Genomic DNA, 23,383 nt, shown 5'->3' with positions numbered 1-23,383 from the left:
TCTGTACCTGTCTCATTTGCTCATTTGGTTTGTTTTTATTTGAGGCCTCCAGCCTTCTCATTCAATTGATAAAGACTATTGACTATTGTTTTTTGCATTTCTTGTGACTACATAACTACTGTTTGGTGTGTTATAATCAGTTGGTGAAGGTTTCTATTTTGAGGAGGTGGTGTGTGTGTGTGTGGGGGGGGGGGGGTATATTTTGTCTACATTTGCACTCAAATTAAAGTTTGACACCTTTGGATTGTTTGTCTTTTTAATGTGTTTTCAATTACATATCTGAAACTACCCCACAAATTAAAAGTAAATGAACTGAGGCTTAACCGAAATCAACCACTACCACCTAGTTTGAAACAGATATTCACATTATTTCAGGATTTGCTCTGTTGATTTTATATAAATAGAATGAAAAGAATTTCAGACTTCCTCAACTGTAAAGGAGCATCCTTTATGTTTTTTTTTAATGGCTCAGCATCCCTCATGTACCGGTATAAAAAAATATCTATGTGAACTCTGTGCATTTCTGCTGTGTGGTTGCGTGGCATATGACGCTTTTGTGAATCCGGTATATTTTCAGTGTACGGTGTACCGTTGTCCTATGCTTGGACCAACAGTTTCAATGTAATCTCTATGCACGAGTCCTCTCAACATCATATTTCGTCAAAATGTTTTCATGCGTCCTAACATTGACCCAAAAATGATACAAGTGCATAGTGCAGACAGGCTAACTGATCGATCTGATAAAAAAAGATAGGAACTTTAATTTTGGGAACAGTGTTCCGTCGGTGGAACCTGGATGGACCTCTGACATTAGCGGCAGCCGTATCTAGGCTAGGCTAGGATACAAGTAAAGTTTTCTCGAAAAATAGATCTTTAGTCTCGATCTCTTCAGATCGAGACTAAAATAATTTTGACGGTGTGAGAGCAAGAATCAGATTAACGCATGTCGTAAACGAGATTGACAAAATATGTTTATGAAATGTATTGAGCTCCGTGTGTGTTACTGACTAGTGTTGCTAGCTACACGTTATTGATTCTCGCTATATCTACGTGTAACATACAGAACCAAGCATGCTGCAGACTGTTAACTATCTGACATATTTAGCATTATGTTAAAACATGCAGGGTTATCAAAGCTCAGAACAGCTTAGACGTCAAATCTTTGTGATCGTCAATGATTACAAGGGTATGGAGAAATAAACGAAATGTATTTTGTTGGCTAACATTAGCCAAAGTTTTAAAACAGTATTAGTGTTCCTGCTGTTACACACAGTTGTTAACTTAACTCCAGCATTCTTTAGTTGCATATTACTTTTTAAAATGATGTACTCATCAAGAAGAAAACCAGTCCTATATTTCAAAGAAGACAGGAGGTAAGACATTATTCCTATTAGCCTACTACTCAGTGATGAAGTTATTGCAACTACATAAATTATCCACCCGCCTGCACAGTGCAACACAGGTTGGTGGCTACCTTGCGATGCTTAAGATCACTTGTCATATTTAATCACATTAATACGTCTTGGTACAACCTTCAAGAAATGAGACCAAAAAGGTTCTGCCTCAAGATGAAATAAATAAGTGAGTAGTTAGCTACGTTGAAGTAGGCTACACAGTGTGTGGTTGGCCACAGTTGGTGGCTTGGCATGTTAATGTCAGGTATGGAAAATTGTGATGACTAAGTAACCCTGCATTATTTTGTGTAATAATTTTAGACTTGCACTCGTGTGGGGAGTTTCATGTTGTTCAATTGTAACTTGTTAAACTGCATGCTCTTATGGTTCTTCCCTTTGGCACTTATTTGGTTTTCCACAATGTATGCTTCATGTTTTGGCTGCTCGCAATGTTTGGGGCTATCTCGTTGTTATGATCATCTTTTGTAAAGCTCTCTCTTGGAAGTCGCTTTGGATAAAAGCATCTGCTAAATGTAAATTTAAATGTAGACAAACAAGGTAATCAATTGCATGTAATTCTGCCCTTTTTATTTCCCTTTGATGCATTGTAACTGCCAACACTCCTCTGGGAAGCCTTTCCAAAGGTTGGAACATTTAACGCAGGAATTGCTTTTTCAATTATATACTAATTTCTGAATGAATATTTGTCTGTCTCTTCAGGTTTCTACCAGGGAAGTGGACAGTCTATAAGCTCTTTGGTTTGTGCATGGTTCTTGTGCTGGTATCTCTATTCTGGCTTCAGCTCAGCTGCACTGGAGACATGAATCGCGTAGTAATGGAAGACAGGCATCTCCCTCACCAGCCATGCCCTACAGAAAGACGGGCAGCTGCAGATAATCCCTCATGGGGTCCTCACAAACTAGCCCTCATCATACCCTTTAGAGAGCGCTTTGAGGAGCTACTGGTTTTTGTCCCTTTAATGCACTCCTTTCTTAACAAGAAGAACATACTTCATAAGATCTTAGTTATCAACCAAGTGGATCACTATCGGTAAGAAATGATATGTTACCTTGATTTGTTGTGGTAATGGTGTTGTGCATTCAAATGAAATTTGAGTATGGCAGCATTCCTTGAATCTTACTCGATTGTGGTCATACTTAACGCCAGTGCACATTTTTGTCTCCATAATAATGGGATTTGGCTAACAGTGTGTGCATCACACAGGTTCAACAGAGCATCCCTCATCAACGTTGGTTACATAGAGAGTGGCAATGACACAGATTACATTGCCATGCACGATGTGGACCTGCTGCCCTTGAACGAAGCTCTTGACTATGGCTTCCCTGAAGAAGGGCCTTTCCATGTAGCCTCCCCAGAGCTCCATCCCCTCTACCACTACAAGACATATGTTGGAGGAATTCTGCTTCTTACCAAGCAGCATTACCACATGGTAACAACTTCTACGTTATACAACTGTTGGTTAACATTTTAATAGTTGGTTTCTTCTTTGCATTTGATCTCATATTATTCATATTTTTATGAGCCTTGTCGCTGCCTTTGAGTTGTGGATTTTAGGAACAAACTCTGGTTGGTTAAACCACAACAGTTGTAGTTCCAATCAGCTGTGATGGAAAAGATGCAGACAAGAGAAAATAATTATGTCCTGTTACTTCACTGAATAATCTTCACGTTTGTATTGAACATATTTTCAATATGCGCTCAGTGCACTCGCTACATTCTTTCAATACATCAGTATAGTAGTCGGATCTGTTTGATTTTGTTTTATATTTTGAGTAAAATGCTCATGATGGGTTTCTTAATATTTTCTGCTCTTGCAGTGTAATGGTATGTCCAACCGGTTTTGGGGGTGGGGAAGAGAAGATGACGAGTTCTATAGGAGACTAAGAAAAGCTGGTCTACAGGTAAACCAAGAGGATAACTGCCAAATAATCAAACATCAGAATGATATGTTGTGTTCTCAATGTGTTTAACTTTGTGTTCTCAATGTGTTTAACTTGAGCGATGGAGAGACAACACACAGACACCTATCTATAAATAATTATACATTTTTTAAGCTTTTCAGGCCCAGTGGAATAACTACAGGATATAAGACCTTCCAACACATCCATGACCCTGCCTGGAGAAAGAGAGACCAGAAAAGAGTAGCATCACAGAAGCAGGTAGGAAATTAGGAAATATAAAATTTGGTGCTTTACAAATAATAAATTGATTGATTGAAAATACAACTTCAGAGCCTCATCATGTCCAGCTTTTTTCACACTAAAATGTTTTTCCTTTGCAAGGAGCAGTTCAAGGTGGATTATGAGGGAGGCTTGACTAACCTGCAGTACAAGATTGAGTCTAAACAGGAGCTAAGCATCAGTGGAGCCCCATGCACTGTTCTCAACACCAAGCTGGCATGTGATCAGGACAAGACCCCATGGTGTCTGCCTGGCTAGATGGCCTTCCTCTCTGGGTTGAGGATGTCCATGGATCACCTCACTGCTGCTTGAGAATAACCTGAATCCCTTCTTGTAGTCATACAAACTAATACAAGGGGAATGCAAAGACTTAGACCTGCACATGGTGGAGATTTCACAGACTTATCTTTTCCCTGCATACAACACAATTACATAACTGTGCCGCTTCTCCTTCTCTTTCTGACCAGCTCCCCTCCCCCCAAAGACATGGGGGTCTTTCATGGCCCAGAGAAATTAGCCCAAACTCTGTGAGAATGTATTTTGACGAACAATAATAATTAGAACAGTGCTGCTGTTGTTATATATTCCTCATAGACACTACAGTCTACTACCCTGCCTTACTTGAAAGTTATTTGGTTTTGGCATACTTTTTGTATGTGTGTATTTATTCACAGATCTTTGAGAACCATGTTTTCATTTTTTTTAATCCTGTTGTGGCAGTAAAACCTGTTCATAATTTTTAGTAGAAGTCTCCATGAGGTAAATCATCCTTCTGTTTGTCTGTTTTGGCCTCTTTTGGTCAAGCATTTAAAGCTTTTTGATTGGACAATATAGTCCAATCATTTTATTTAAGATGCATAAATCATTTGTACAATATTGAGTATTTATATAAGACTATGCTTTTCGTCAAATGTGAGGATGTCTTTTCTCATTGTTATAGTTTGCAATGCAAATAAATGTTATAAATTTAGCATGACTTGCATAGGAAATTAGTAATACTGCAGCTTTTCAAAATGCAGCAGCTGTTTTGTTTCTATTTTCAAGTGTTTCTTGAGCCATAATGATCATGGGGACAATGTCAGTAGAAAAAGTATTTACTGAATGTGCTTTCAAACTCAAAATCTTAATTTTATGTAGAGGGTTGTTAAAGGGGTATTTCAGAAAGCTGTTTGTTATTCACCAATTAAACATCGGTCAAAGATGCTCGTTTTTATGATTTCTCTAACCCCCCTCCCCCCCACCAGGCGGTGTTACAGGCCAGCAGGATATCATTCCCTATCTCATGAATGCTTCAGATGATTCATTATTCGTTTTCAATATACAAAGAAGACATATCCATTTCGTAAGACTACAGAAGCTTTTTAAGGGGGAGGGTACCATTGAATCAATTTCGCCATAATTCCAGCGATTTGTACCCACCCGTCACCCTTTGACTCATGATGGTGATTGGTCAATCAATGTCAGCACCTAGGTGAGCCCTGGTAACAATGCCCTCAATCATAATTAAACTTGAAAGTCAAATAAAAAGTGCAACGGAAAAGAAAACGCATTATGTGACCACTTTACTTTAGCTATAGGATGCGTGCTGGTCGACGCATAGTTGATATGACGTAGGCGTAAAAGACGTGCACGATTCAAAGTTACTGGTCAAATGCAAGACTTGGCCGCAATGGAGAAATTCCTGTCAGTAGCAAAAAATGTAAATTTGAAACGTTGATAAAAAATAGACGGCGCTACGACCACGGGAGTTTGACGGTCAGGACACGGGATCATCAGTAAAATAAAGATAGCCTATGCTACGCGTCAATATCTGCGCAGTAGACAAGGTATTTTTTCGTACTTTTTTATGCATTAACTGATTAATGAACGTCTAATGTGTTAAAACGTTTTTGTAGTTGTATCTTAATCAATGCTTTGAAATAAAATGGAAGATAATCTAATCCAACGCGCCTTTACTTGTTCAACTTCACCGTGAAGAGAGTGGAGCCTTTTGGAAATGATCTCAAGCAATATAACTCACATTTAAATTATTTAGTCCTATCGACGAAACCATTTCGCCAGTTAAGCAAGGGGCGACAGAAAGTTGACAAATAGCCTATGCCCATAATTCATCATTCACTTTTAATTTCCTATTTACCATGTATGCTATCTTAAAAGCAGACTGAAAGACATTTAAATGTGAATGTCTTCCAAACGTTCCAGGAAAAATTACAAATAGCCTAAATGTAGGAAGCTAAACTAAATGGTATCAATATTTTGCATATGGCCTGTGACCAAAGCATATGCTACAGAAAATCTAACTCGAACTGCTGAGACCAAATTCATCCACTAGAGGGAATACATTTACCAATGTTTTAGATTACAATTAATTCAACGACATAACACAAACCATGTATGTAACACAAACTATACTACATACTTATGTTCTTTATAACTGCGGGATTGGGTTAGTGGAGTGAGACATTATTACTGCTGCATTGCCCTTCTTGGTCCTTCTTATTTCTCTTTAATGCAATTTACAAAATAATAATACAATTATGTTAACACATAACTGTCTATTGTGGCTGATAATGTGATTCTCCTTTGTGCAGTTGACATACAGGCCTACCTCAAATTATACTAGGTATCAGGGCATTACATTTAATTTAATTATTTCATTCAGTTCTGTAAATAGCAGTTTTTACTATATGAACAGTAGAAAAGACAAATGCTTTCCTTGTGGATTACTAGAGGAACAATATTCTAATTAAATAACACATTTATGTTATCTTATTTTATCGCTGTCTCCACTAACATGTTTACTTAATTACCAGAAACGAATGTATAGATGGTACTGGGAAACTAAGCCAAAAGTGTAAACATTTATAATAAAAGCAATCATTATTTTCTTTTATTTGCAATAACTGTATGCAAAGGGATTGGGGGTACAAAATAACAGGAGACTGAGATACTTTGAGACTCGAAGGGATCTTTGCCCTACGAGGTTCACATGGGTTCCGCAGAGCAGATCATACAAGAGAGAGGCAGGGGGCTTTTGTGGGCTCCCCTAAGCCAACAATTAGTGCCCCTGAATAGAGGTGGCATCTGTCCTGGGTCTCTGACTTTGATCTGGTACTCCCCACCCGTGCTCTCCTAACAACATGTAAAAAATGTAACTGACAAAAAGGGGAGGGGAACCCTGATGTACTGGTGTAATGGTGACTGAAAAATTGAGGACTGTCAATTTGTTGAAATAGGACTCTTTCTTCATTTCGGGTGGTTAAGATGTGTGTCCATGTCCAGGCCCCCTCAATCTTATGTACAGTGATTTAATGGACAGATTTCCTGAAGCCCTCTGACCTCAAGACGTTGACTAAGCCTTTTACTTGACACTGGTGAATAACCTCAAAAGAATAGGTTATGCTTAAAATATTTTTTAATAGGCTAAAAAAAAACAACTCTATTTCTTCAACAGTTAGTATTATTTGTCAATGAATCGTCCTTGTTGTACCTTAGATTTATTCTAGCACATGATATCAAACTGAATTATTAACATCTTCCAAATATAGATAGTGACAGAAAGAACATGCATGTATTCATAAATGTTTTGTTTTAGATGGACAATGTTATTTATTTTAACAATCATTTAGGCCTATCATCTCAACAAAATGCTTGTTTATGAGTAAAGAAAACAGCACTAACCACTTAACAAAATGGCTGAGCATACAGTCATGTCCGCGCATGCTCACCACACCTCTCTTACCGACCGCTGAAAGCAGGTATTGAGTCTGATGAGTGACAAGCTCCTTCTCAAAGACTCACTGATCCGCGATCCTCATACAGAGTCCGAAAATGGTCCTCGGTGATGATGAGAGAAGAGTTACTTTGTCAAAGACCTAAACTAATCATATGCTAAAAGACCATACGCTAGTGTCGCTTTTGATTTATAGGCAACAGCACTTTAGTTAACCAATTAGTTGATATTGGAAACGATTATTTATTGTCTATTGTGCGAAGGGTGATGGTTAATTAGAAATATTGGGAGAAGTTTTTCTTAACAGCTGCAACTTCAAAGTTATGGATTCCCGTCGGACTGCTCAACTACCTTCTAAGAATTAGACACCGTAACCGGATTTCACTGGTTGTTTTCTTTAACTTATTTTGTCATATCCTTCTTGACGCACGGTTGACACTATGTACCAACATAGTAATAAGAAATGTTTTACAATCGAGTCACTGGTTGGAAAAGACGCAAATTGTTCGCCAGCGGTGGACGAACCCATCAGACCGACAGCCTTGAGGTTTACGGAATCAATTCACTCCGCGCCCTTTGGGAGTTGCTTTCAAAACTCCAGCAGGGCTTTGTACAGTAGTCCAGATATGATGTTCCCAGAGCCGGGGACACACACGAACAATTCTGGTTTGCCGCTGCATCCGCTTCAGATCCCATCGCAGCCTTTCTTCAATCCGCACCAGAGAGAAACCTTAAATTTCTATCCGTGGGTTCTACGAAACCGATATCTCGGACACAGGTTCCAAGGTAGGCTATATGCATTAACATGATATATATTTTTTCTCATAAGATTGATAATAGCCTAGCCTACATTACAATAATAAACATTTTATCACGGCTTTATTAATTAATGTTACAGTCAGTATTTCCTGCATATACGTGATGAAAGTCATTATTTTGCATTTGAGACACAAGTGCTTTGAAATTGTGACAATGGTTTATGATGTAGCCTATCAGAAGATGAGATATGCATTCTCATTTTAATTAAAGTTAAGGACATAGCCCACGCCATATTAAGGCCCAAATACATTCAGTAATATAGATAATTTAATATAGGCTACAGGCTTTGTTATAGCCTAATTGTCAATATATATTTTATATGTGAGAAATGTAGGCTATGGGTAAACGGGTTTGTAACAATTTGTAGCATGCGAGTTTTCATATTATTTCATTACTATGTTAAAAGCACATCCCAATTCAGTAGGCCGAAGTAATTGCAAGTAATTGACGAATTTCTCACTGCATAGGAAGATACGAAACCACTTTCTCATCTTACTTATGGAGACCAAAACATCTCAAATGTAAATTGAGAGATGTTTCGGGAAACACATTGTGACAACCATAACCCACTACATATTGCGAACATTATGTGTCAAGACAGATGCAATAAATTATGCTATGCTTACCCTTCATGTTATTTTTGTTTGGAAGTTAGCTCTAAGATTGCAATATTGAAAAAGCTTGCTTGTTCACACCCAGGCAGATATACATTTCTCACATATAGATTACGATTTGCTCAGGTTTTTCTTTTCTTCTTCATCTACATATGTTATTATTATGATTCACTTAAACATTATTCTTAGTTGTGAGTATTGTTAGTCATAAGCTATGTTATTATTGATATGATTGTTGTTACGGTCTTGATTTGACTAAGAACACATCCTGTTTAATTTAGTTTTTTTGATACCACTGTATTTTATCGAAACAAAAGGCCTGAATATCAAGACTGCAGCTTATGTTGACATTGCCAGTCCTCCTCTGCTGAACTTTGTGTCAGGCCATATCATACCCCTTATTCAGAAAGCAGTTGGACAGCTAATCTAGACAATTATCAATCAAATTATCTAATTACAAGTGTTCAAACGAGAAACAAAAGGGCAGGGTGGACAGAAATGACCTACTTTCAAACCATGCCATTCAATATTATTTTCTCCTGTGCTACACAGGTACACTCCACAAAACTCCACCAACAGGTTCAAACCATTTGAAACCCTTTCACTCCATCCTCCATATGGCCAGAACAAATTAGCATGATCAAATAATTTGTAGAGGTGGTGCAGTTCATGATAAGAAGGAAGTGAGTGCACTGGGAGCAAAGCGGGAAGATCCTTTAACGCAACTGCAATTTTGATAGGGGCACAATATTTGCTGCTCTGGAATTTATTGAGTAAAACTGTACACATTCTGTTCAGAACTGTATAACTAATCAAGAATCCCCCAAATACTCTTCATACATGCTATCTAACCCTATCTATATTGCTAGTGTTACTATTTGATACACTGGTAGTAGTGTTAAACTTATATCTCTTAAACATCTTATTACCTTGCTCTGATAGGTTGAAGACTGACCCAGTTGCCTTCTAAATGATTTAGCTCGATAAAGTTCATTTATGGAAACATAATGCATGTTGTGATTGTTTCACAAGGCAAGGGATTACCCATCATGAGTGTCAGAAACATTTGTTTATTTTGGTAATTGTTGTAGTATCCTATTGCCACTTCCTGAGAAAGAAAACCAAAAAGACAGAAAGAAAGAGTGTCGGAGTGTGCAAGAAGGAAACAGAGATGCAGACATAAACAGAGAGGGGTGACAGAAAGAGGTAGTAACACACTCACTCTTCCCTCCCTTTCCTGCCATGGACTGTCCATGCATGACATGCAACTCCACCTCTGGGAAATTGCCCCCCTCTACCTACAAAGTTGAGCCAACAAGACCAAGCTTGTTGGTGATGCCAGGGGACTAGTCTGCCTAGTGAGGCAGCTCTCCTCTCTGTGGTGCCATCTGCTCCACAGCAGCCATGCAGGGGCCATGTTAGCAGAGTAAAGGCCAAGGTCTGTTTGAGCCCCAGGGTATCCCTCTGCTCATCAGGAGGGCTCAGCTTTAGGTGCATGGGGTCAATAGCTGGGGCTCAATTGTGTTAAGTGGCTTCCTCTCCGTCAGGACACATTTGTCAAACCGAGAGTTAGAAGTTTATGGGACTGACAATGAAAACAGGGGAAACATGATTAGTAAAGAACAATAATACTACATTAATAAGAAATTGATTTATTTCTACTATACTACTGAGCTGCATCCAACGTCATAACATCCCTTGTAAGTTTTAGTAGCTTTTGGGAGTCATAGATCTTTTTCCTGTAGAGTTTTCCTACATTCCTCTCTTTTCTGTACATGCATGATGGCTCCCGGACCTTTTCATTGTTTTTGGCCCTTAGATGTTCAAAAGGGTTTCAGCACTGCGAGCTGAGCTTGGTTGTCAATGATAGTCCTGTGGCAGAAAGAATGCACATGGCCGAAGACAGGTTTTCTTTCTGTGTCAGGAAGGAACAGCTGAAGTGTTAACTACACAACTGCAGTAGCAGTAGTTCTGTCGCCACTCTCACCAAATGTATTAGCCCAACCAGTAAACGGTAAAAACAAAAGTTGGATCAAACAAGATATTCATTGAGACAGAAGGTGAGATCCGACAGACTGACAAAGACAATAGACAAAGACAAAGTGGAGATATGTCTTGATTTTGTGCTATAGACAGCTTCATAAAGGTAACTCTCTAGCACACACTGTCAGCCCACCAAAAACTAAGATCTCCACCCCGAGTGCAACATTGGGTGGAAATGTGTTGTTATCTTATCTGTAATATTCAGTAAGGTAATTCCACTTTGTAACAATATCTGAGTGGAACAAATATGACGTTTGTTTACTTTTATAGTGTTTTGTTTCATAGTGTTTGTTTACAACCTCAATTAGAAACATCTGAAATAGATTAAATAGATATATAGTATATAATCCTGAATTAACAAAGAGAAAACATGTTTTTCTTGTTTACGTACAAATCATTTAATGCAGACATGTATTACCCTTAAGTAAATGTACATAACATAGTCATGTTTGGTATGTGGCTAAACATTTCTTGCATATGTAACTTTCTGAAGTATGTAAGCCATCAGTATCACTCAACGTTTGGTGTCTTACTTGTTGCCACTCTTCCATGCTGACGTGTCTTTGAGAATGAAACAGTGGACCTGACTCTGTAATTACTTTGTGACAGTATGGAATACTGTACTCTGCATACTGCACAGTACCTGCATACTTGAGACAAGGCCCCGATCAATAGCAATTTATAAAATAAAGATATCTAAGATATTAAAGGGGGGAGGGGGAAAGAAAGAAAAACCTAAAATATATCTATAATTCAGTCAGTTGAGTAGCCTGATGGCTTAGAGGTAGAAACTGTCTTTGAGTCTGGAGGTGCAATCCCTGATGGTCCCGTACCACCTGCCAGATGTTAATAAATATAATAAAAGAAGAAGATATAAAAATGGAGTTGTCCATATTTAAATTTGAACACATTTGTAACTACATTTACAAATATTTTTACACTGTATGAGCCAAGTGTAATGTAAGAGAAGGTAAGGAGATGCAAGGTAATTCATCTTCTCGAATACAGTGTTTATATCCAAAAGTCAGTGTACACAGAAAGGCTTTTTGCATATGAATATGACTGGACATAGTTAATTTAATTTCTTAGCATTCACCTATGTTTGACAGTCGACCATTGTTCCAAGCTTTCGTGTATCCCACACACTGTCCCCTACAGCCGAGGTCCAACTGACTTTGCGTACACGTGTTTTGAGGTTATTTTTGTGCTGCCTCATCCTTTCAAGAGAGATGAAATCTTTTCATTCAGTGGTCAAATAATCTCAAGATGTATTTGCTTATGTAAAATTTTATGTTTTTTTTGGTGTGATTTTAATAAACGGCTGAAGAGCCTGCAAGACCAGATGCTGTTTGTGGGCTGGAAAAGTCACGAACACAATGAAAGTGAAAAACGGGGGCCTTTAACTTTTGTCTTGTGTTGAATGAAATCAGACATGAACATGAGATTTGATTTGCTTAATTGTACATTGCTACCTTCACAACAAATAGTTTTTGCATTTTTAAAACCTGCAGGATTTACGTATGGCTCACTCTTTCCGATACCCCTTAAATGCTGCACATTGAACTAACTATGCCCCACTAAGGCCCTGCATACAAATGAGGCCAATGCCACTCTTTGAGGAGTGGTTAAGTCACATAACTATTGGTCTTAATGGTGGAATAAACAGCTTTTAAATTAAATGGAAAACTGCTAAAGAATATGGAGGCTGATAGTTTCAATTACTGATACTGCCTGTGAATATCTTTCAGTGGATATATAACTTAAAAGTAAAAGTACCTATGTTTTTTTCTGTACTTGGAACAGCATTGAACAACACTTTGGGCTAGCAGGCTTTTTTAAGTACAGGAAACCCATTATTGACAGAAACAACCATCCTCTGGTGAAGATTGTGACATACAATGGAGTCATCAGGAGTAGAGGCAACACTATTCTGTCAGTTACACAACACTATTTCCTAATATCCAATGACTTATAAACATAACATCATGAATGCTATTGTGTTGTGTCATCATCTCTAAGGGTAAAAAAAAATTACCACTGTATCCGCTGAAACAAGCAAGCATTACCCACACGAACACAAATCTCTTTTTTCAAAGTGACACATGACAGTAAATGGACTGCATTTATATGACAGTGAAAAGCAGCAAAGAGCATTGGAATGAAGTCAATAACAAACAAGAACTTTAAATTGCATGTGAAGCATGCAGGGTAAAGTTGCCTGTTTTAATCCTGTTTTTCTCAATCCTTTTAGGGGAAGACAACAGTCCAGAAAATCTCCTCCTACACGGAGCTTTCTCCCGTAAGCCCAAGCGGATCCGTACCGCATTCTCCCCCTCCCAGCTCTTGCGACTAGAGAGAGCCTTTGAGAAAAACCATTATGTGGTAGGTGCTGAGCGCAAGCAACTTGCCAGCGGCCTGTGCCTAACAGAAACACAGGTGAGTGGGTTGATAAACTAGCTCTAAATACAGTATTTATAAAAGGCCTGAAAGGGGGAGATAACGCAGCCTGGTTACTAGACACAAGACATACTAAAGTTTTCTATCTTTAATGTTTCATCCACTAATAATTTAAATTAGAAAATGTGGTGGGATTATAGCTCCTTTGGCTTGGGCAACTTTATAGTAAAGGGTTGGGTTCATTTATTTTTATGAAATCATCATGCATTTGTAGACATACTGAATTAAAGAGTAATGTTTACAACTAGGAAAGTATCACATTTCCACCATTGATACAATTACAATTGTGGGGACAAATATATGTTTTTCTGTGTTGTCTGTAGACGACCAAAACGTAGACTACAAGTTTATATTAAGTTTAAGATCTAACACTTTTCTGGATTTCCTGAACTTTAAGAATAAGATAGACTTGAAAAGAAACTGTATTCATGACATCCAGAAACACACACAGCTGTTTTCTGAGTTCTAAGCAGACAAATGGTTGGGTGGTTTAGTCGTACAAATGTACATTCAAAAAGTTTGTGATTGGTGCAACATCAATTGATAGCAAGACTGAATGTGATTTTTAAGGGGATGTCTGTCTGTCTGTGGCAGGTGAAGGTCTGGTTCCAGAACAGACGAACCAAGCACAAGCGCCAGAAGCTGGAGGAAGAATCCCCTGAGTCTCAACAGAAGAGAAAAGGCAGTCAGCATGTCAGTCGCTGGAGGGTTGCCACCCAACAGAACAGCACTGAGGACATTGACGTGATCTCAGAAGACTGACCACATGACTTTGTGAGGTCGTCAACATGCTACAGGGTCTCTGCCACCAATCACCTTCTCACATGCAGGTCTCAAATAACAGGGGCCTTAGGCAGAGTTTGGTCCAATCATTTTAAACCAGGGAGCTCTACAAATACTGAAATGTAATGGTCAAAGTGCTGAATGTCAATGTTGGACACCTTTCAGAATCAACATTTAATTTGAATGGAGTTTCGACTCTTACTTTATGGACTATTTCCTGGACTGAGATGCCTAACCCAACACACAGTAGATGGACATCATGAACAGTTGATAACAACTGAATGATATGACATTGTGTGGATGTTGAAGAGACATTGTCAAAGTGTACATCAACTCTTGGACTGAAGCCAGCCTGGACTATGGACACTAGATTTATTTGGCCTGTTGCTATGCAGTGGCATCACAGCCCTACCAAACTTATGAAGAGACTCTTTTACTGCAACATCGATCTACCATGTTATCTATGTACAAGATTCTTCCTTAAGTTGCTTAATCACACAATAGTAACATTGGAAGAGCCACCGAAAATGTATAATTCTGCAAACAACTACAAGTGGGCTGGATAATTTGATCAGACCCACCCAGAAAAGCTAACTGCATATTATTTACATTTACATTTAGTCATTTAGCAGACGCTCTTATCCACAGCGACTTACAGTAAGTACAGGGACATTCCCCCGAGGCAAGTAGGGTGAAGTGCCTTGCCCAAGGACACAACGTCATTTGGCACAGCCAAAAATCGAACCAACGACCTTCTGATTACTAGCCCGATTCCCTAACCGCTCAGCCACCTGACTCCCTGATTATTACTATTATATGTGGTATATTATACTTGGAAACAATTTGACTCTCACTGAATCCTTTTGGCAGTTAAACGTATTATTTATGTAAATTGAGAAAATGTATTCTATGCATCTGATATGTATATATTTTGTTCATGTTTTTTGTTTTGTTTTTGAACAGGTGTTTAAAAGGTCTAAAGCCATGGTCTGTGTGCTCATTTATAATTAGTCTATAGTCTGTTTTGCCTTTGGCATTCATTCCAGCCTCCAGACTATTGCAGAATGTAGAGCCTAGTGAAAAGAAATGACCAGTTACATCACAATGACATGGGGGAAAACAACATTTACCTCTACTGTACATTTATTTCCACAACCATAATCATACCCGGAACATCTTGTTATGTAGCACTTGGTAGTGAAATATTATTTTAGTTTTCTAGATGTTAGAAAAATGCACTATAATTATACTTTATTTTCTTAAACCTTCTGTCTGAAAATGGTTTTGTAATTCTCTCTGTGTTTTTATTTCGGAAATAAAAACATCAACATGAGATGTCTTTTCACAACAATATTTGTGTATTATTGAAACTTTGTATGCAGGTGCTAACATGCACTCTTGGCAATAAGAATAGTCAATGACATGCAATCTTTCAACGTTCTGACATCGGTTGAGAACAGGGCATGCGAAGGCTCGAAAATATTGGTTGCCCATATGGGATTTATGCCCTTATGGTTTCGTTAGAAAATACAAAAATCTACATAACATCTGACACGCATATATAACACAATTATTGTCCTGTATCTTTATGAAGATAGGATAATGACCCTTTGTACAGAGACTGCTTTAATCCATAAATGTATTTTGTATAGCCTACATATTTTTTCCCCCTTCCGTTTACCATGCTTTGTGAAGAAAATGAAAACGGTTCACAAACCTGTAACAAAATTCACTAACGGCATGTATCTCCTCACTAAAACGGTCTTAGCAATTAGGACAACACTTATAAAAACTTATAAATGGATGAAGTCAGCTTGTAAGTAAGCTAAAAACTACTTTTTTTATTTCGCTCTATCCCACCTAATCGTGTACGTCTTATTAGTCATTTGCTATTTATTTAGGTTATTTAATATCTGCTCTTTATTATGGGGCAAGGATCATATAAATAACAACCTGTTTCAAAATGAAAATAACTTTCATTTAAAGCCACCGACGGCAACTGCCTTCTTGTAGCCTTTTTCTTTTCGTTAGGCTGTGCCTACCGTCATCGCAAGCCTGTAGTTGCTGAGGTTGAGTGACTATTTGCCTATACTAAAGCCACGACATGTTAGGCCTTTTGTCAAAAACAATACATTTGAGTTTTAATCACAGGATAATCTATTATCAGGCTATAGTTTTTCGGAAAATTACAGACAGAGCATGCGCTTTCTTTTCTCTCCATAAAAATATTCAACAAACACATAACCTCTCAAACCGTCGCCCTTCAGGGTATAAAATATCTCACACATTTCTCAGATTAAAACTTTTTTTGTCTGATTTAATAGCAACCATTCGTTGTCGCACTCTAGATAATACCTAGGCCTAACCATTCACAATCTGATGAATGCTCCGTAAAGCTAAATAAAGTAAAATTCTAAATTGTTTTACACTGTGAATAAAAATGCTAATTGTTATTGTTCTAGTTCATTCATTAGTCGAAATAGACATGTCACTGAGGGGTTTCGTATACAAGGTTTTGGGCCCACTGTTCCACCAGCTGGAAAATTAATTCATATCACCTAGGCATTGTGATTTAGACCTGTTAATTCTTAAAGCCCTAAGCTATTGAGAGGTGTTAGATTTTCATCATTTTCATCACCTTTTTATAATAGACAGTCTCATTATCGGCAGATATGCTCATAAACTGTGAAGAAAATGTATGAGCAAACTATCCCTATTACTGCTTTTGGTCTTAACATTGTTTGGGATTTAGGTCATTTCTGACATGATACATTTTTAATTTGCATGTTAGTATTTTTGGTATGTTTGCTTCAAGAATGACCCTCTTGGTCGAAATCTATATTTTTTAATTAAGGGAAATGTATGCAATCAAGTCCACACACATACACACAAACACACATACACTATACACACCACACACATTAAACCATACCTATATATATATATATATACTGAGAGACTCAAGTATTAAAATGTCAAAAGCCTAAACTCTCTATGGACCCTATCACTTACAACTCAAACATTTACAAAGCCTATACCTGCTTCTGTGTTGTTGCCATGGAAATGGCTAATTCAGAGGCACTAATAAAATAACAGATGGTAGTTATGCACGTAGGTGCACAAAATGTTCAGCTTTGTGTGCTAAAAAAAAATCATGAGACACAACTTATATGACTACTGTACTGTTTCTGGAAGATTCTGTTAATTTTCCAAGCATTTGTTACTGCATGACCTGCATAGTCTTGCGTTGAAAGTAAACAGAACTGAGGTATGTGCAATTGTGTTTTTGGAATCGGTAAAGGATGGACAGAAGGACTTCCCTACAGCAATATTGTCTTTTGTCTTTCAGTTTATTTCTTAAAATACAAATCCCATGGAGGGTGAGTCAGTATTCACACATTTTATGATGATACACAATGACCCCTTTAAAACAGTATTGTTATTGTATTGACAAGTCACGAATAGGATCAACAGTACAGATACAAACTGTGAAAGATCTATGTAAATACATATCTTGTTGATAGATATAAACAAGTACCAGGCTATGTAATAGAATAACAGTGTGCTTGTTTGATATGCAAATAAAATCTATGAGAGTACATTTGGACATAGACTGGATTATGTTTTAGTTACAGAACACCCACATGACATGGAAATGAGGTCCATGATAGATCCACATGGATATGCAACCAATACATTGCATTCCAATGCATCAGCATCTCACTCTCTGGGCCAACAAATGAAAAGGTATGCATTTTTCAGACCATTGTTCCAGCCCTTGATCGTTTTTTCCCCCATTTTTGTGGACATGCATTGCAGAAACAAACTTAAGCTCAACCCAGTTATAAAGACATTGTTTGTCTTTAACTAGCTTAATTATCCTTGATAAGGAACAGCATATTTCCTTCATTTTCAGTGAAAGTGAAGTGATCCCGTGGCAGTGAAGTGATCCCAGAGTGTGAGGACTTACATACCTGACCATACTTCAAGTGGAGGCTTTCCATTACAATAGGATAATGTGTTAAAATAGTTCAAGTGTTTAAGTATAAGTGCCTTAATCATAGTAAAATACTAATGTGTAGGACTATGAATGATTACACTAATCAGTGTATATACGTGTGTTTGTGTGTGTGTGTGTGTGTGTGTGTGTATTTGTGTGAATGATAAAGAGAGAGGGAAGTGAGAGAGATTGATAAATAGGTCAGCAGTCTTTTAAAGGTTTCAATTAATTATGCTATTGATGAAAACTTAACAAACTAAACCACACTTACTGTTGATGTCTATTTATTGACCTTTCAATCAAGTACATAATTATTAATATGTACCAATTAAGATTAATTAAATGAACCGAGACACTAAGTAATTGCACACTGCACTACATCTGGTTAATGACTGAGTGTTAATGCTGGGATTTGACTGACAAACATAGGATATAGGGATATAATTAAAGGAGAAAAGTATGACTTCTAGCTTATGTTGTGAATTATTCAAAAAGGTTCAAAGGCTCAAAATGAGAAGTAAAAAAATCCTGAATTATAGAATATCTGTCTCAAAAGATTGTTATGTAAAAAAAAAATTACCACAGAATTTGAGCTTTGATTGTTTGAGGATGAAGTTTACATCAATGCACTTTTTTTCATGTTTGAGTTTCTCTCCCAAACATAGAAAAAGAATGACTGTCAAATATTTTGATATTTTCGAATTACCATTTTCACTCTGCTTATGTAGCTGACACTTCTTTAGATTCATGAACTTTGGTTTGGATCATATGGAGATCACACAAGAAACAAGATAAGAGTCAAGTTTACATAATTGCAGTGTCGACACAAATACTGTAGATGGCAACTGATAAACCAAATCCCATAAAATATCAGCGCCAAATCCACTACAACTTGCAAAGAACAAACTTTGCCCACCACATGAAACTTCTTTTTAAACAACCAATCTTCAATTAGTCATAGTTCCTGACCACGGAACACAATTCATCTAGTTTAGAAAGCTTTTCACTGTTAGTGGTTTTCAGATATTCCCCACAATATATAATTTCAAATGGAAGAATGTGTAAGAATAATACCATTTAAGAATAATCAACGAGATCACAGTTGATTGAGGTTATCTGGTGATTTTAATGACAAGAGACGGCTGCACACCAATAAACCGAGGATGCCACGTGGTTCACTGAGGGGAATTCTAACATTGCTGCTTTCTGCTTCTGTGCTGAATGCTTTCTACATGTCTACATCTCTACTCACACCAGGAATGGTGGACATTTCAAGAGAACAATGACAATTACATCTACAGCTCCTAGAATTATATAAACTGTCAAAATGTATTCAATTTACCATCTTTATACCAACACCTTCAATTATATTACAACACTGATTAATTACTGTGACATGGACTAGAATCAATCAAAAGGCATCCGGTTCCAGACATCCTCTGAGTCACCATAGCTAAAGTCTAAAGAAAGGAATATTCACTTGGCTATAGGTTACTTATGCAAGTATCATTCCAAACCACCTCTGTTCCTTACCTCCAGCATAGTCTCTAACCTGAGGTGCTAACTTAGCCATCAATCCAGCCTGTACACTTCAGGCATCACAAGAGCTGCCTGACTTTGTCTGTCTACTAAATGACCAGGTAGATTTGTAGTCTTCCAAAATTGCTGTGGATCTGATTATACCATGACAAGAGCTCAGGCTGATTTACAACTCAAATGACATGCTAATGATAGGTTGGCAAGGTCTCTGGAGCTAGTTAGCTACTTTTATGGACTGGAAAAGCTTGTTTCCTCACACACCACCTGTTTGCTCCACACTGATTGGCTTTAGGGCACTTGAGAAAAGGAAAGCAGCCACTCAATTACAGGGTTCTGCCAGTCGGGTCCGGGACAGTAATAGATTGATTCTTATGACTCAGAGAAAGGCTCTAATCAAGGTATAATGAATGTTGTGAATAAAATGTTGTTTTAAGTTTATTGAATTTTAATTGTTGTTTGGTTACTATGGGGATAGCACAGTATAACCTGAACCATTATTATGTCTAGGAACTCATATACATTACAGATACATGAAAGATGTAAACTATCATCATATGTCCACTCACAAACACAAATTAATACTGACACATACACATGCTGCACATTCACGCTCATACACACTCATATACACACGCACAAACACACACACACACACACACACACACACTGTAGCTTATGCAAACAGACATTTTCAAAAGCAAAGCAAATAGCAAAGAATGTTACTAAACCAGACATGCAAGTGGGCAGTAAAACATAACATAAATTATTGAGATGTTTGGAATACAAACACTTGTTTTTCATAACAACTAATGTCAGTTTACTGTCGTCTAAATAACAAATGAACTGAATAGCAAATGTTTACTCTTTGTAAGACTGAATTGAAAATGCAGTGGTTTCCATGGGGCTTTCAAGGAAAATGTATTAAAGTAAATCATAGAAACAAGGAGCAAAATGTAAGGCTCAATAGAAAAATGGTCCGTGACAATTTTCATAAAAATGACTTTACATTTAAATGACAGAAACTTCCAGGCCCACAAGTAAACATTAGGCTACAGTGTGCTGGATCACTGAGGCACAATAACTCAACTTGTCAGCCGTACTTGTCAGTCCTTAACTGATAGCTGACCGGCTTAAAACCGTCTCCTTTGTTTATACCACCAACAGTTTTGCAATGCATTTATGCAGACCTGATGATATTACTGTAAGTAAAATTGAACCTCTATCCAAAGACCCTTTGTACATTTCCGTTAGTTGTAGGTGTGTAAAAAATACCACAGCTATTACAGTATCATATCTAACTGATGATTAATAAACATTGACAAGACCCCACCCCCTGCCAACAGCTCTCCTCTTCTGACCGGGCTATTAATCTGACAAGCATCCCCCCCTGGCATCTCCTAGGCAGCCAGAACCAACACTTGACAGCAGGTTTCCTACCATTTCATCACACCAACAAGCCCATCTCTCTATCTTTCCCTCTCAAGGATCACACCACTCACACAATTACATTTTTAGCTATGGCATAAAGAATAATTGCAATAAGACTGAGATGACGAGAGACAGAAAAGCTTATTGAGACATGACTGGGCAGCATCTTATCTGGCATAGCGTAATGAATGTGATGTGAGTTCTGGTAACAGGTGATGTGGGTTCTGGAAAGAATAATTTTTGTCATTAATTTACAGTCAGACATACCTTGCAGGAAAGTTACTTATAATTTGCTTAATGCAGAGGTTTGCCTGGCTGCTTTGTGGTCTATCTTTTAAGTATGTTGTCTATTTAGATGGTATGATTGTGATATTAAATGTTCATGAACTCATTTCTGATAATGAAAGTATTTACTTAAACGTAAAAAAAAAGAAGGTTGATCCCAAGTGGGAGACTGAAACTCTTCAGCATAGAGATCTCGTGTGAGAGGGTTATTTAGTATCTTTAACACTTGTTTCACAACACTCACTAATTGCTGCTTGAAGCAGTCAAGTAGAACATTTTAATGTCAAGCCTGGGGTTAAGTTGACATTGAACAGTCTTCCAAGAAACTAAATCCTGGCATAACCCTCTTCTCTTATACACAGTACTTATATCTTAACAACTATTTAAATTACAAATCATGAATTAACTGCAGTGTTATTATTTTATGTTGTCTGGTGAAAAGGAACAATTAAATATGTTTCTTGGGCTAGACTGAAAGGATTGAAACCACTTTGATATTGTATTTTATTGACAGAGGTTTTTCTCCATTGATGTGTACCCAACAAACAGTTGGGTACGACTATTTGGCCAAAAGTATGTGGACTCTGCTCAGTATAAAGACACCTGCTTGTTGAACCTCTCATTCCAAAATTGTGGTTGATTCTCACTTTGTTTCTAAAACCGCCTTCACTTTATGGATAATGCTTTCAAAAATACATTGGAACATTGATGCGGGATTTGCTTCCATGTCTCTAAGGACCTCGCTTGGTGCATTATTGGGGGCAAGCCGAAACAGTTCTGGCATTCCCCAAATTCTTGCCACAAAGTTTAAAGCACAGATTTGTGTCGAATAACATTTATGCTTTCGATTTTCGTATTTCCACCAGCAGTGGCTCTCACAGGGTAGACAGCACGTACCATGTGACCTGAGACCTAACCATAGGGGGCCTGGTTTGATTCCAGTGAAAGCCAGTCCCTGCATGTCCTACCTTACATTTCCTGTCTATCCCCACAGTCATTATCATAATAAGTGATAGTCAGGAGTCCACATACATTGGCCATTTAATGGATTTTAGTGGAGCAATTTCCTAAGCTAATGGTTTGTGAATGATTGAAAAAGTTTCAATGATTAAATCAAATAACGATTTAAAGGAGAGAAAACAGGCAACAAAGCCGAACAAAGTTCAGAATAACTGCTATTTCCTTCTCTGAGAAATGTTCTGAATTTATTTCAGCATTGATAGCTAATTTTCTTTATAAACAGGAGGATTTTATTCAAACGAGCTCATCTGCTCATTAACACACCTGTGCTTTCTTGCCTAATTAAAAATGGAATCCTGTAAATTTCTACATCCGCAGACAGTGGTTCTGTTACCAAATATTGAGCAGGTAGCACTGTGTTAATTAGTGTTATAACAAGGGGAGTATACGCGTTAACATCACTTGATTTCCATGAAACCTGTGCTAAACAAAAACTGCCTGCCAATATTTATATCCTCTTGACTAGTCGGAGGTCTAGCCAGAAAACACCTGTATTGTGGTCTTTTTTGTTGCTTTAAGCCTTTCAGCATTTTGAAACCACTATGATCCCACTTATTGTGGCAAAATAATACAGCAGGAGAGTCTGAAACAATAGCTAATTATAATTGACAAAGTTACACTTTGTTCTGTAAATGAACAAATACATTTTCAAATGTCACTTGTTGTGATTACAGTATTATGTCGTGAACATACTGTTAACACTATAATAATAGTTTCCAGGCAGTCAGAGAGTAGTGCATTGAATAGTGTGGTATACTGGTGAGAAGATCCTTCAGACGCACTAAGTCGAGCACCGTAGTACAATGAGCCTGCTACTGAAGGTGAAGCGCAAAACTCACAGTGAGGCTTTTCTTTGATTATGGAAAAACTGTTTTTGAGAATGTTGGAGAAATGTTAGCATTTAACAGTGATCCTGACAATGGCTCAGTGTAAAGCAAGACGTCGGAACACTGGTCAGAGAATAGAAGTGAAGAGCCTTTATTTGCTTAAGAAGAAAAATGTGTACTTAGCCTCTGGCTATGGCCATTTAAACAATGCAAGCCAGACCTTCTTTTTCAAGCTCCTGA

At 37.6% G+C, this 23,383-nt stretch overlaps 2 protein-coding genes across 5 annotated transcripts; both read left to right on the top strand.

Annotated features, from left to right (window-relative positions):
- The first annotated feature begins 819 nt into the window (after positions 1-819).
- On the top strand, positions 820-4,797 carry b4galt7 (xylosylprotein beta 1,4-galactosyltransferase, polypeptide 7 (galactosyltransferase I)). Of its 4 annotated transcripts, none has more exons than XM_067247529.1 (6): positions 820-1,373; positions 2,115-2,444; positions 2,619-2,844; positions 3,233-3,316; positions 3,470-3,574; positions 3,698-4,797. In XM_067247529.1, the coding sequence occupies exons 1-6, from the start codon at positions 1,321-1,323 to the stop codon at positions 3,851-3,853; spliced, it is 954 nt and encodes a 317-aa protein (XP_067103630.1). In that variant the 5' UTR covers positions 820-1,320; the 3' UTR covers positions 3,854-4,797. The 4 variants fall into 4 exon arrangements, with proteins under 4 accessions (XP_067103630.1, XP_067103631.1, XP_067103629.1 ...); XM_067247530.1 differs by lacking the exon at positions 820-1,373 and adding an exon at positions 1,380-1,581; XM_067247528.1 differs by lacking the exon at positions 820-1,373 and adding an exon at positions 1,590-1,952 and having other exon boundaries at positions 3,704-4,797.
- A 2,971-nt stretch (positions 4,798-7,768) lies between these two features.
- Positions 7,769-14,023, top strand: emx3 (empty spiracles homeobox 3). Its single transcript, XM_067248220.1, has 3 exons — positions 7,769-8,114; positions 13,056-13,240; positions 13,856-14,023. The coding sequence occupies exons 1-3, from the start codon at positions 7,769-7,771 to the stop codon at positions 14,021-14,023; spliced, it is 699 nt and encodes a 232-aa protein (XP_067104321.1).
- Positions 14,024-23,383: the final 9,360 nt, after the last annotated feature.

Source organism: Osmerus mordax, chromosome 12 (genome assembly GCF_038355195.1).
Source record: "Osmerus mordax isolate fOsmMor3 chromosome 12, fOsmMor3.pri, whole genome shotgun sequence".
In the NCBI taxonomy this organism is placed as follows: Eukaryota; Metazoa; Chordata; class Actinopteri; order Osmeriformes; family Osmeridae; genus Osmerus; species Osmerus mordax.
This window is presented reverse-complemented; position numbering and strand designations above follow the sequence as displayed.